General features: G+C 39.8%; 1 protein-coding gene across 4 annotated transcripts in view; it reads right to left on the bottom strand.

Moving 5' to 3' along the window:
- Positions 1–13,817, bottom strand: part of LRP2 (LDL receptor related protein 2) — a 176,802-nt gene that overhangs the window by 87,892 nt on the left and 75,093 nt on the right. For all 4 annotated transcript variants that reach the window (XM_065561806.1, XM_024114865.3, XM_065561805.1 and 1 more), the window contains exons 27-32: positions 12,758–12,969; positions 10,948–11,132; positions 9,430–9,658; positions 7,628–7,805; positions 5,468–5,596; positions 808–974 (exon numbers count right to left, since the gene is read on the bottom strand). In XM_065561806.1, coding sequence (XP_065417878.1) covers positions 808–974; positions 5,468–5,596; positions 7,628–7,805; positions 9,430–9,658; positions 10,948–11,132; positions 12,758–12,969 — 1,100 coding nt within the window. The remainder of the gene's footprint in view (positions 1–807; positions 975–5,467; positions 5,597–7,627; positions 7,806–9,429; positions 9,659–10,947; positions 11,133–12,757; positions 12,970–13,817) is intronic.

Genomic DNA, 13,817 nt, shown 5'->3' on the forward strand with positions numbered 1-13,817 from the left:
AAAAAACAAGGCAAAAAATTTTCACCACTTTCACCTGTGGGGGGAAGATTAAGCAAATCCCTACATGGATCCCTACAAGGTAAGAAGCTAACATGAATAACTTGCTGTACTGCACAGCCCATGAGAATGCCTTGGTTGACACCACACTTCTCCTGGACTTAGAACAGCAAAAAATTAAAAAGGGAGTTTTCACGGCCTAACTTGCTTGTTGCTGAATCAGCAGTCCATTTCAGTGGCTTCCGCAGACTTTTAAATAAGCTTCCACACTGCAAATGCTGGGAAATATTTTGTGTTGACCTTAGAGAACAAGTCATTTTATTAGCTCAGCAGGAGCAGACATTAAAGGGGCACCATCAACTTCAAATGTAGTCAGTTTTTTAAAATCAGGTAAAACTAGTTTCAGAGCATTATACCTCCCCAGAGCCCCCTGGAAATTGTTGTTTTTTTGAAATCACATCCTCCCCCCCCACCTTTTTTTTTTAACATATTTTTCTGTACTGACAAGCTATGGGCCCAACCCTTGAAACATTCACACATATGAATTACTTTACTCTAATGAGTAGTCCCATGGGTAAAGTTACTCCTGTGTTTGCAGGATTGAGCCCTAACTGAATATACAGAAGAAACCATGACACTGACTAAAACAAAATGGAAAAACTATAAAGAAATATTTTCTTTCATTTCTTTGAGTTATTGTAACGTAAGTATTATCTATAACATTAGTATGTTAAAAAATTAGACAGAAGTATCATTTTTAAGTGGGTGTTGTCCCTTTAGTGCACATTTCAAACACAAGTATTAACTTACTGGATTTTCAACCCAATAGATCATCTGTTCCGAGTCGTCAAAGTCAACATCAACACCATTCTGGACTCCTGCTATTGGAACCATGGCATCATTGCTCTTCTCCGCAGGGTTAAGAGAAATCCCATAAATGATATTATCTCTTACAGCAATAAGGAAGGGATGTTCAACTGCGAAAACAACATAATAGAAATCAGAATTATATTCCTATATATTTCAGTCAGTAAAGGAAATGGGATGCTATGGGATGGTGTTTGCTAACTGTGCCAGAATTTGTGAGCACACACAGTAAGCTTTTCAAAAATGAGTATTAGTTATAACCCTAAAATGACATTTAAGCCCTGAAATCAGTGACCTGGTTTTCAAAAGCACTGAGAACTTAGCAGCTACCATTGAAGTCAGTGAAACTAGTCATATGAGTAAAGTTACTCAAGTGTAAGTGTTTGCAGAATATTATAATATAGGCCTAATTCAGAAAAATACTTATATGGGATTTGCAATCTGCCTAAGTGATTTAGGAGCACAGGCCCCATTGAACTTCAATAAAACATGTGCTCCTAAGTCATCTAGGCACTATTGAAAGACCGTTAAGCATATGCTTGATTTTAAGCATGTGCTTAAGTTTCATTGAAGTAATTAGATCAGTAGTTTAAAGATAAGTCAAAGTGCTTTGCTGAATTAATATAAGACCATAACAAAGAACACTTGAAAAAATACTGCTCTAATAAACAAAGCCAGTTTTAGTCATTAATCATTCAGTTCTATTAATTGAACTAATAATAAAGGATAAGATTGTCACTTGCCCTAATGCAGGTGCAGAGAGGAGTAAAAGGGCATGAGCCAACACCTAATCTCTGCCAGGATCAGCCTTTGGGAACATGGGAGAGAGCAGGTTCAGCGGGACTGCAGCTCGAGGCCCTCGCCCATCGCCATGAACAAATGAGCAGGGAATGAGTAGAGAGTGGTGAGGAGTGAGAGCAATGCATCAGCTCGAACAGCTGAGCCAGTACTAGTGGAAAAGTAAACTGCACCATGTAAAGGGCAGCAGTAACTTACATCACCTCCGGGAGCGCAGTGGAACCAGGGAAGAATTGTGACACTCTAAGGCAGCGGTTCTCAAACTGCGGGTCGGGACCCCCAGGTGGGTTGTGTCCTCATTTTAATGGAGTCGCCAGGGCTGGCTTAGACTTGCTGGGGCCCAGGCCTGAAGCCCAAGTCCCACTGCCTGGGGCCAGTGCCGAAGTCTAAGGGGTTCAGCCCTGGGCGGTGGGGCTCAGGTTACAGGCCCCCTACCTGGGGCTGAAGCCCTTGGACTTCGAGTTTGCACCCCCCTCCTCGGGTGGCAGGGCTCGGGCAGGCTCAGGCTTTGGTCCCCCCTCCTGAGGTGCTGTAGTAATTTTTGTTGTCAGAAGGAGGTCGCGGTGCAATGAAATTTGAGAACCCCTGATCTAAGGGGTTGTTTACCTTGGGGGGGGGGGGTTGCATTGGTTTAGAGGTGCTGTGCATTTACATCAGGGTTTTGCATCAGTGCAGCTATACTCTACAAAAATACCCCAGGGCAGACAAGGCCTCAGAGTCACAATTCTCTGCCACGGAGGCTCCTCATTAAGCACAGCTACATGCTGCCCCTTACACGGATGTTAAGTGTCAACCTAGCCTGAAAGGAGGTCAAATGGGAAGTGCCTGAGATGCACATTAATATTATACCTAATAACCTAGTTATAAGTTCATTACATACCCATGGAATATTAAAAGCAAGGAGTTTGGTAGGGTTGTTTTTTTATTTCACAACTATGAATATGTAGAGCCTGATTCTGTGCTCTGGAGTAACTTCACTGAAGCTCATGGAGTTACATGAATCTAAAATCAGTGAAGCTGAATTAGGTCCATAAAATATATCCTTCATATAGCTATTACTTTCAATATACATTTACATGATTACGTTTTATTTTATATAAAATTAATGTCTTATTCCATTTCAATTAAATGTTTGAGACACTAAATTTACTTTGTTAGCATAATATTTTACATTTCAGTGTTACGTCTACATTTTTTTTTAGACTCACCAAGCAAAATGGTAACATCTCTAACACTCATGTCACAAAAAATTTTAAAAATAGAATTACTATAAAACCTAACCTTGAGATCAAAATTACCAAAGCCATTTTGTAAAACAAGAAAATGTGCAATCTGGGAATTAACACTTTTCCATCAACATAAGGTTAGATATGCCAATTACCTATGCAGAGTTCCCCAATATCACTCTGTTGAAAAGACCACTATACAGCCAAAATGTGTGTAAGTCAGTTTAATCTTTCTGCTGAAAGTTTGTGCTGGCAAGCTAAACTAAACAATGTCAGCAAGGATTACAATCATAATAAATCTCTGAAGAAGAATGGCAAATGCCTATTCTTTTGTAATCATTAGCGATAATTAAAATCTTTCACCATGAAAAGAATTAGCAGTGCTGTGTAATACCCTTTGCTGATAAGATCTGACCTGTAGTAAATCTAATGCATACATAAAATCTGCTGTTTTCTATATGCTGTTTTTTCAATGTATAATAGAAGTTTTAACTAAACAGAATAAAGAAGCCTACACAGATTAAAATCACCTGAAGTTGTATTCAGTTTCTTCACTCAAACAGAAATTTCTACAGATCCCTTTTTCTTGCACAATTCTATGTATTGCACAGCTATGGAATTTAGAAAAAGGTCACAATGGTACATAAATGGATTTAGGAAGTTTCACAGTACGCCCTTGGTTTATGGTCTAGGAAGAAAGGACAAGACTTTCCAAATATTTTGACCCATTGGCTAGTGGCATAAAAGATCCTGCAAACTCTTGCAAACATGCATAACATTTCTCATGTGCATGTTTGCTTGATCACAGGTGTAATCTATTTCTTTCATGATACTCTCTCTAACCCCAGCCCTACACCTTCTTACTCTAGAGTATAGTGCATACTTCCATGAGTAGCCCCCTTCTCTCCAGATTGAAAAACAAATGTGTGGTGCATATACACTTAAAACACTTTATTTAGTTTATCATTCTTATAGTAAGGGGAAATGGATATGGCTTTTTGAAGAATACACTGCTTAAGGATCTATTCAGCAAAAAAAAAAAAAAAAACACCACCGATTTTCCCTTGAAAACTCAGAGAGTTAGAAGGTGTCCGCTGAATTAGTCACAGAACCCCACTCTTTACTTAACCCAGACGCATTTCTACCCTAAATTTCATGTGCTCTGGAGCTTCCCCTTGAGAAACACACCAAAGCACTTTGCACATCTCCAGAGCTAAGTGAACAATTCGCAGCAAATGCTTTCTTTGACTCATTTAGTCTCTTTTTCTGGTCATGAATTCCCTCCAAGCAATGTATGATTTTCTTGAATTTTTTGAAAATTAATTTGCTGAATGACTTCTGCAAACAACCCTTGGTCTGCAGATTGGTCAAGGGCAAATCAGTGTAATTATCTGATATCTGAAATTCAAATTGGGTAGGTTAGTTTTGATCTAGGGTGACCAGATGACAGGAAGAAAATATCGGGACACAAGGGGGGGGGGGAAGGGGGGGGTCACTGGTGGAGCAAAAAAAACCAAAAAACCGAGTGCTGCCAGTGTAAGGACACAATCAGCTCCCTCTCCCAATTCCCTTCTGTGACCCAGTGCTGCCGGCAGTCGGGGGCGGGAGCTGAGAACAGCCCAGGGCTGCGGGCAGTCAGGAGATTATGCTTACCCTTCCTTAGGTATGCATACCTTCAGCCTCTGGTTTTTAGGAGGGGGGGGGGGGGGAACCAACAGAGAACAGCTGAGTGCTGCCGGCACTCAGAGGAGAAGAAAAAAAAAAGCCGAGAACAGCTGAGTGCTGCCGGCAGAGAAAAAAAAAAAAAAAAGCGGAGTGCAGCGTCCCGACCGAAGATCAATCGGGACGCGGGACAAATACCTAAATATCGGGACGGTCCCGATTTTATCGGGACGTCTGGTCACCCTAGTTTTGATCAGTCCCAAGTCACATGTATTTATAATACTAGTTTGTGCCTCTAGAGGTCCTGAACTTCATACTCAGAATTTTTACCCAAGGAACAGCAGATGCATGTTGCAACAGTTCCTATTGTTCTCCATAATTCAACTCTTTGCCAGCCTTGGCAATTAGGCATTATTAGTTACATACACTGCAACATGATATTCCTTTGGTTCTCTGCTTGGATTACTACAAGTCTTAGAATGAGGTGTCTAGTCTGAATCGTTAAAAAAAAGTTCAACATTCTGTTAATATTCTCTAATATTTACTAAAAATTAACTCTTTTCACTAGTATTTCTGCCAAAAACACCCAATGTGCTGAATGCTATTAACAAATCTAGCTCCTTTATAGGTGCCTAAATGGGAGCTGAGTTCTTTCAAAAATCTGCCCCCAGAGCTTGTGAGTGCTGAGCATTTGAAAATCTGGCCCAGAGCTCTTGCAAAAATTTAGCCCCAAATCTTCAAGAAAAAGTACATTCCACGCGAACTGCCTAAAATGATGTAGGATATATTTTCCATAAATAGCAATCCACCATTTTGTGTGGTCCATCCTGCCCTAGCAAAGGAATGGACAATGATCCAACAGGGTTTTTTTCTTTGCTTGTTTTATTTTTTTGCATCTCTGACTATTATGGTCTTACCTCTCATGCAGTTCACATTATCAGGAGAAAGTGTCCATCCTGAAGGGCAGGCACAAGAATAAAACCGAGGCCCTGATGAAGAAAGCAAGCACAGGTGGCTACAGGAAGATGATGCACAAGAATTGATACCTAGGATTAAAAAGAAAGCACTGGTAAATCTAAGAAGTAACAGTACAATAGGTCATGAAGTTCTGTGCATATACTCCAAGTCAATGTCTATTTAGGTCCTAATCCTATAAAAGTTAAAACTGTTGGACGAGTCCACGCCAGTACTTTATTTGTATTTCTTTAAATGCAGGAACTACGTTTTCTAGAAGCAGGAACGCACTAAGACACTGTAACACTGAATAACCTTCCCATGTTGTTTGTTAAAACAACAGTGCTGTTGACATACCAGCCATTTCATTTTATTTGTATAATGCAGAACATTGGAGTCCATCTGCAATGCCTGATGTCCCTGCATGGCGAGGGGTGCAGGATTCCCAGTCCATGATCATACTAACCTTATCCATAACGGCAAATTTAGAGGATTTAAATTCATTCTCAAGGCTGCGGTTTTCAAAGTAGCCCAAGAGAGCTAGTTAAGTGCTCAAATCCCATTCAATTTTAGTGGGAGTTGATTGCCTAACTCCATGGATCTCTTTGAAAATCCCAGACTAAACTTTTAAAATGAAAATTACAGAGAGAACATGGTCTCTCTGATCACCACTGATCTACTTATTGCATATCCAAGTTAGATCGCTTTGTTTAATCCCACAAGCTTGCCACTAAAGAGGAGTTCTCAGGAAGAGTGATCTTCACATAATGAAATCATTTTTTGAAGCTACCCCTAACAATTAGCAGCAGGCTAATCTAGCTAATCTGAGAGGCCTACAAACTCAAGGATAAAATGTCATCATTTCTAATTTAAAACCTACCAAAAATTAAAAAAAGAGATTAACAAAACAGCAGTAAGGCAGCAGCATAAAACCAGAACTCAAGATAGAGAAGAATAATACAGTAGATTAATATAAAAACATAAGAACCACCATCCTGGGTCAGACCAATAGTCCATCTAGCTCAGTATCCTGTTTTCCGACAGTGTCCAGTGCCAGATGCTTCAGGGGAATGAACAGAATAGGGAAATTATCAAGTGGTCCATACTCTATCACCCAATCCCAGCTTTTGGCAGTCAGAGACTTAAGGACACCCAGAGCATGGGATTGCATCCCTGACCATCTTGGAACATAGCCATTGAAGGACATAATCTCCACAAACTAACTAACTTATTTTTTGAATGCAGTTATATTTTGGCCTTCATAACAGCCCTCCAGCAATGAGTTCCACAGGTTGACTGTGCATTGTGTTAAGAAGTACTTCCTTATGTTTGTTCTAAACCTGCTGCTTATTCAGTTCATTTGGTGACCCCGCTTCTTGTGTTACATGAAGGAATAAATAACACTTCCCTATTCACTTTCTCTACACCAGTCATGATTTTATTGACATCTACCATATCGTCCCTTAGTCATCTCTTTTCTAAGATGTACAGTTCCAGTCTTTTTACTCTCTCCTTGTATGGAAACTGTTCCATACCTCCAATAGTTTCTGCTTCCCTTCGCTGTACTTTTTCCAATTTTAATATATCTTTTTTGAAATGGGATGACCAGAACTGCACATAGTATTAAAGGTGTGGCCACACCATGGAATAGCACCATTCTTTTCCCTTTCCTTTTCACTATGAATCAAAGTAAAAATGTTTAAGAAGCAAGCCAGCAAGATATTTCATCTAAAAATGTGACATAATTGTGTGCAAGCAATTCACCCACCTATTCCAGCCAGAGACGTTTTACAATGTAAAACGCATTCTAAGGTGTCGGTTGTCTTAAACTAAGTAACTAACTAACTAAATAAGATAAAAATAAATAACATAGAAACTCCAGATACCAGTTCCTTACTATACATTTTGCCTGTTTTGAGTTTGTATTGCCAAGATTACTTTGTTTGATTTACCACCAGGAGGGATGGACTGGATCAACCCCCAACAGCCAGGGAATACAGTTAACAATGTAACCTTATTTTAAGCCATGCCCTTTGTTGGCATGAATGATTCCAATAGTGTTTATGTATATGCATATTGCAGATTTTGCTTTTATGTTGTCAAAGTTGCTTTGTTTGACTTACCACCAGGTTGTTTAACAGGATGGACTGCAACAATCCCCAAAGGCTGGTGAATGTTATAAATCATAATTGTTTGGTTTCCTCCATGCCACTTGTTGGCCCGAATGACTCGATTAGTGTATCGGTCACTCCAATACACAAAATCTTCAAAGAGAGTCAGAGCATGTGGATGCCGCAATACCTAAAGGCAAGAATATTTACCAATTTAGTTCCACTGGTATTATTATCCAGTGCTTGCACTGAAATAACAGCAAAGCTAAGCACAGTGGAAAACATAACAGCTGTCACCCCACACACATCCTTCAGTATGTATACAAATGATTTACCCTCTCCTCTGTCACCTGAGGATAGGTGCTAATTGCTTTTCTGGAAAAAAATAAGTTTTTAAATGAAAAAGCACTTGGTAAATAAACATTAGTCTGTCATTGTCAAATATAAGATGCATAGCCTGGAAGATCAATAGAACTGTCAGATGTTGTAAGGGTAGAACAGAGGGTCCAATTAAATAAAGGGCTGGGTGTCGATTTTCAAAGGTATGAGTGGAAAAGTCAACGGGAGATGGGTGCCCTTTGTACCTTTGAAATCCCCTGTTGCTTACTGGGCTGTTGTAGAGGGTCGCTTATCCAAATCTGGGGGAAATTAGGTTTGGGTTAAACAAGAGGGCTGAGGATTATAGTGGTCCAATTTAACAAGAACTGGTTTGTCCTGCCATAGAAAAGTGGGGCCAGAGCCTCAATTGTTGCAAATCCAAGTAGCTTCATTGATTTAAATTGAGTTATGCCTATTTATAGTAGCTGAGGATTTAACACATCCTTCATATTGCAGTACAGAGAACTCATGTTTACGCAATCCACAATTATGGCAACTGTTACCAAGGCTGTAACTAAAATAAGAACACGGCCCAGTTTGTCCCCCTACACACTCACTCTGACACACACACCTTTCATCCACTTAATAAACTAAACAACACAAAACGGACAGTTAACTTCAGTTATGGCCACTCCAAATAAATCTTATATTATGTATTACATATGCATATTGCATATTACAGATTTAGTTCATATTTTCTATCCCATATAAAGGGATAGATTCCTGTTTTAATATGGAAAGATTTGTGAATGTAATTCTTATTAGCACATTAAGAGGAATTCCATACATTAATCCTCACATACTTCTATGTTTCTAATAGCATTAGCTGATAAACCTGTTCAGCACTACATAAAGTACTGAATCCTGCTTGTGACTAAATAGGTGGTATAACGTGTGGCTAGGCAGTACCATGGGCAAAGTTGTGCTGCAAGCAACAATGTGTACCATGAGGAGATGGAGATGAGAGGTACCAATGATGACCTGAAGTATAGTAGCAGATATTAGCTGCCACCACACTGGAACGCACACCATGACGATAGGTGGGGGCATGCTTTCCTCATTTGCTCCTCTCAATAGCGAGTACTAGCAACACAGAGCAGCAGCACAAGGCATATTATGGCAATCTCATTGTTAGTCAGAATGTCCCTTATGTTGTCAAACCTTTACATAACATATTCAGCTACATCCAATGCACTGGGTTTAGTAGCACTGGAGGATAGGGCCCTTAGACTTCATGCTATAAAACAGAGCCAGATGAGAGGAAGGATGGCTCAGTGTTTAGGTCACTAGCCTGGACTCAGGACCCCAATTTCAATTTCCTGCTCTGCTATATGGCCTTTGGCAACTCACTTAATCTCTTAGTTCCCATCTGTAATGGGGGCCATAAAAGAACCTTAGAACCATGGGAAACAGTTTTTTTATTACTATTGTCTTACCAAGTCACTTGCTACCACCTGTCGCCTGTGGTTTCCATTGTAATCACAAAAATCAATATAATCAAGATAGGCATCAGCAAAGTAAAGCAGTTTATTTGGATAATCAATGGAAAGTCCATTGGGCCAGTAGATTTTATCACTAACAATAACTGTTCGCATTGTGCCATCCATGCTAGCTTTTTCAATTCGAGGATTTTGGCCCCAGTCTGTCCAGAACATCACATGAGCACTGTAAAAAGTAACGTGTGGTTACTGATCGAGAAAAATTATTTGGATATTGAGAAATCTCAGAGAAAGTCTTGTTAGACAAAAATAAAATGACACTTATGAAATATACTATGCAATAAACAGTATAGGAATCAATGTAGGATTAGTGGATTAGGATTCTTCTTTTTCAAAATAAGTGTAACCATATCTTTTTTATAATAAAACATTTTTAAACATGTTTTCTGCTGTAGCTTTCATACACAATTGGTAATTCTAACAAAGTTATTTTATAATCATGTGATTATTTTTCAACTCTTAGATAAAATGGTTTACATTCCAACTCCTGAACTGCTTAATGCCAACTTAATAAAATAGACATTTGTGTCTTTCACAGTGTGTCCCCTATACAGCTACCATATTATCGTAACTGAGCAGCTCAGCATGACTGACAGCATAGGTCAGACTCAAGCTGTTAGAGAGCACAGTAGACTGCCAACGCTCTGCTAATAAAACAGTATATGGATGCAGGGGTTTGTCGATTTACCGTCCACTATTCAGTACAGTCAGCAGCAGTACATAAATAGTGTGTGGGGGGGGAGGGGGAGGATTCATCTGCCATTAATATTCAGCACTGACTGTTTTGTCACATCTTCAGATGGGAAAGCACTTAATGAGTTACTGGTAGCTCTCCCAAATTAACGTAGTGTAAATGTTTTCAGTGTGCAACAGAACCAGCTCTGTGCTATACAGGCATGACACATTAGACTGTATGTAGCTATGTGATGCAACACTGAATAACCACATCATATTAACATTATAAAGCATAAGCTCTTATCTAAGAAATAAGTGTCATTAGAGAGACAAGGTGGGTGAGGCAATATCTTTTATTGGACCGACTTCTGTTGGTGAGAGAGACCACAGAAGTTGATCCAATAAAAGATATTATCTCACCCATCTTGTCTCTCCAATATACTGGGACCAACACAGCTACAACAAGACTTCATACAAGTAAGTGTTAGAACATCTGTTTCAAGATAACAAAGAGTAATTAAGGTGAAAGACAGTTAACAAATGGCTGTATTATACTATGGTTTGAATAAGGTTAAGTGTTTCCTGTAACTGAGACTTGTGAACAAACTTAGTTTAGTAAACTTGAAATTTCCTATAATCCAAACCCTAATTGTTACTTACAATTACGATAAATTTGGTTACATCTTAAATATTGCACTTTGGGTACAAATTAAAATTATTTTACCATTGAAATCATTATAAAATATTATTTTTTAAAAACAAAAACAAAAAAAATCTTACTTAATTCTGGGATCTAACACTAGTCCCCTTGGGTTTGTTATATTTTCACTAATCAGCACAGTCCTGTGGCTCCCATCCATTCTAGAGACTTCAATTGTTTCCAGAACAAAGTCTGTCCAGTAAAGATTGCGACCTACCCAGTCTACCGCTATACTTTCAGTCACGGTGACACCACTGTCAAACACCTGTTAAAAACATCGAAGAGTTAGTTGGCACTAAATAATTTACAATTCACTATTGGTAACATCTTTTTGAAAGCTATGGAAAAGAGGAAACAAGTAACCTTTACCCTTTAGATTTCTTATACAAAATAAGGCCCAGTCTATGAACCCCATGCTCCCATTGGTGAGCAATTACCTGAGTAGTCCTATTGACATCTATGGGACTACTTGGGCGAGTAATGGCCCACAAGCAGTAAGAAGGGTTTACATTCTGGCACCAAAAAGGAGTTGGAATAATGTCAGCGTAGCATTAATACATCAAGGCCACATGCAAGACTATCTGTAGAGTGTGTGTGTGTGTGTGTGTGTCAGTCATCCATCAAATTTTAAACTTACTTCCTGCAAATTGTGAGCTGCTTCACTTTCTTTAAGTTACCTTTCTTTTCATTACAATACATGGAGAGCTGCCTCTTTCTTCTTTAGAGAGACAAAGTGGGTGAAGTAATATCTTTTATTGGACCAACTTTTGTTGGTGAGAGAGACAAGCTACACAGAGCTTTTCTTTAGGTCTAGGAAAGGTACTCAGAGTGTCACAGCTAAATAGAAGATTGAACAGATAGTTTAGCAAAAGTAATTAGCACATATTCTAAGGGACCACTTCACCTTGAATGATCCCTTATAACATGTGCTAACTACTTATGCTAAACTATCTGTTCAAGTCACTCCATGCATCTGAAGAAGTGGGTTTTTTACCCACAAAAGCTTATGCCCAAATAAATCTGTTAGTGTTTAGGGTGCCACCAGACACCCCGTTGTTTTTGTGGATACAGACTAACACGGCTACCCCTCTGATACTTTGTGTTCAAGCTTGTATTTATCTGTGACACTCTAAGGCCATGTCTACACTGCAGACCTCTACTGGTATAACTTGTCACTCAGGGGTGTGAAAAATCCACCCCCCAAGCGATGTAGTTATACCAGACTAATCCCCTGTGTAGACAGCGCTATGTCGACAGGAGAAGCTCTCCTGTCGGCGTAGGAGTGTCTTCACTTGGGGCACGTCTTCACTTGCTACGTTAAAGCGCTGCCGGAGCAGCACTTTAACGTGGCTTGTGTAGTCGCGGCATTGCTTTAAAAAAAAAAAAACACCTCCGTGAGGGGAATAGTCACGGCATAGCTATAAAAACCCCACCTCCATGAGGGGAATAGCTCCCAGCACTGGGTGTGCAGCTCCCAGCACTGATACACTGTCTACACTGGCACTTTACAGTGCTGAAACTTGAAGCGCTCGGGAGAGGGGGAGGTTCACACCCCTGAGCGAGAAAGTTGTAGTGCTGTAAAGTGCCAATACAGACCAGCCCTTAAGCACTGCAGCTGTGCCGATGCAGAGTTTTAAGTGCAGACATGCCCTGGGTACCTTTCCCAGACCTGAAGAAGAGCTCTGTGTAGCTCAAAAACTTGTCTATCTCACCAACAGAAATTGGTTGAATAAAAGATATTACCTCACCCACTTGGTGTCTCTATAAATCTGGGAACAACATGGCTATGGCAACACTGCATCTTCCATCTTTGTTAACGGAAGATATAGTATATTCTCTCTTCCTTTATAATGTAAAGAAATAAAAGACTACATTCCCCCACAGACTTACTATTTTTCGGTCTGTGCCATTTTGATAAGCACTCCAAATCTTATCTTGTGTGGTGTCAGACCAATAGATGCGATCAGTGACTGAATCAAAATCAATAGCTACTATATTCCTCCCATCTCGAACCAGAGAATAAATGCTGTGTGCCTGAGAGGTGATGTTGTCTACAACAATTTGGTTACGGCTTGCCACTAATAAGAGAAGATTCCCAGACTCTGCAAAAGAAAAGAAACGAATGCAAACAAATAAACTATGCAATAGTAACCCCATAAACCATTCAGAATGTTCTTCTAGGGGAGGAAAATGAACCACTAAGATTTTATAACTTGGCCAAATTTGAGTGGGTTTGTCTCATGCCAAAGTATGGAGGTGCTACAGTTTCTTAATAAAACAAGTTGTATACATTTTTTAATATGGGCAAAATAATGAACTTTTCCCTAATTTTGTTCTTGAAAGCATCTAAATCATTTTTGTTGAAACTTTAAAAAAAAAAAATCAGCCTGAGGTAGACATCTCATAAGGAATATTTCAGCCAGAACAGATAAAAATTTGGCAAACGTTATAAGCAACTGAAAATTGGAGCTGTTGGTCAATCTGCATTATAAACAATGGTATCTGCACCACCTGTAATGTCGATATTGAATACACGATGTATATTTTGTCTACAGTGTGCGTTGAGGGGTACCACCCAATGCTCCCAGTTATTTGTTTCAGCCAAGCTATGTTTGGTACAAGAATGAAGGTGGAGGGTCAAAGGTAGCCTTAAAGTAGCCACTTTCCTAGGGCCATCCTAGGACGGGCTGGCCCAGCATAAGTCAGGGCATCTTCAGGGCCATTCTCACTAACATACAGCTGCCCATGATGCCAAGGACCCATCACTCCAGCAGGAAGTAATTGCTTAAGTGACACTGCCATGCTCCTTTTCTCTAACCACACAGTCTGCAAGGAGTGTGGTGCAGAGCTGCTCCAGCATCTGGGGATTCCCCCTATCACAGGGGGATACCCGGGTGACAAGAGCCACTGGGTTTGTGGCTCCTTTGTACTTCTGAAGTGCCATGAAGAA

The sequence above is a fragment of the Chrysemys picta genome, chromosome 11 (genome assembly GCF_011386835.1).
Source record: "Chrysemys picta bellii isolate R12L10 chromosome 11, ASM1138683v2, whole genome shotgun sequence".
NCBI lineage: Eukaryota > Metazoa > Chordata > Testudines > Emydidae > Chrysemys > Chrysemys picta.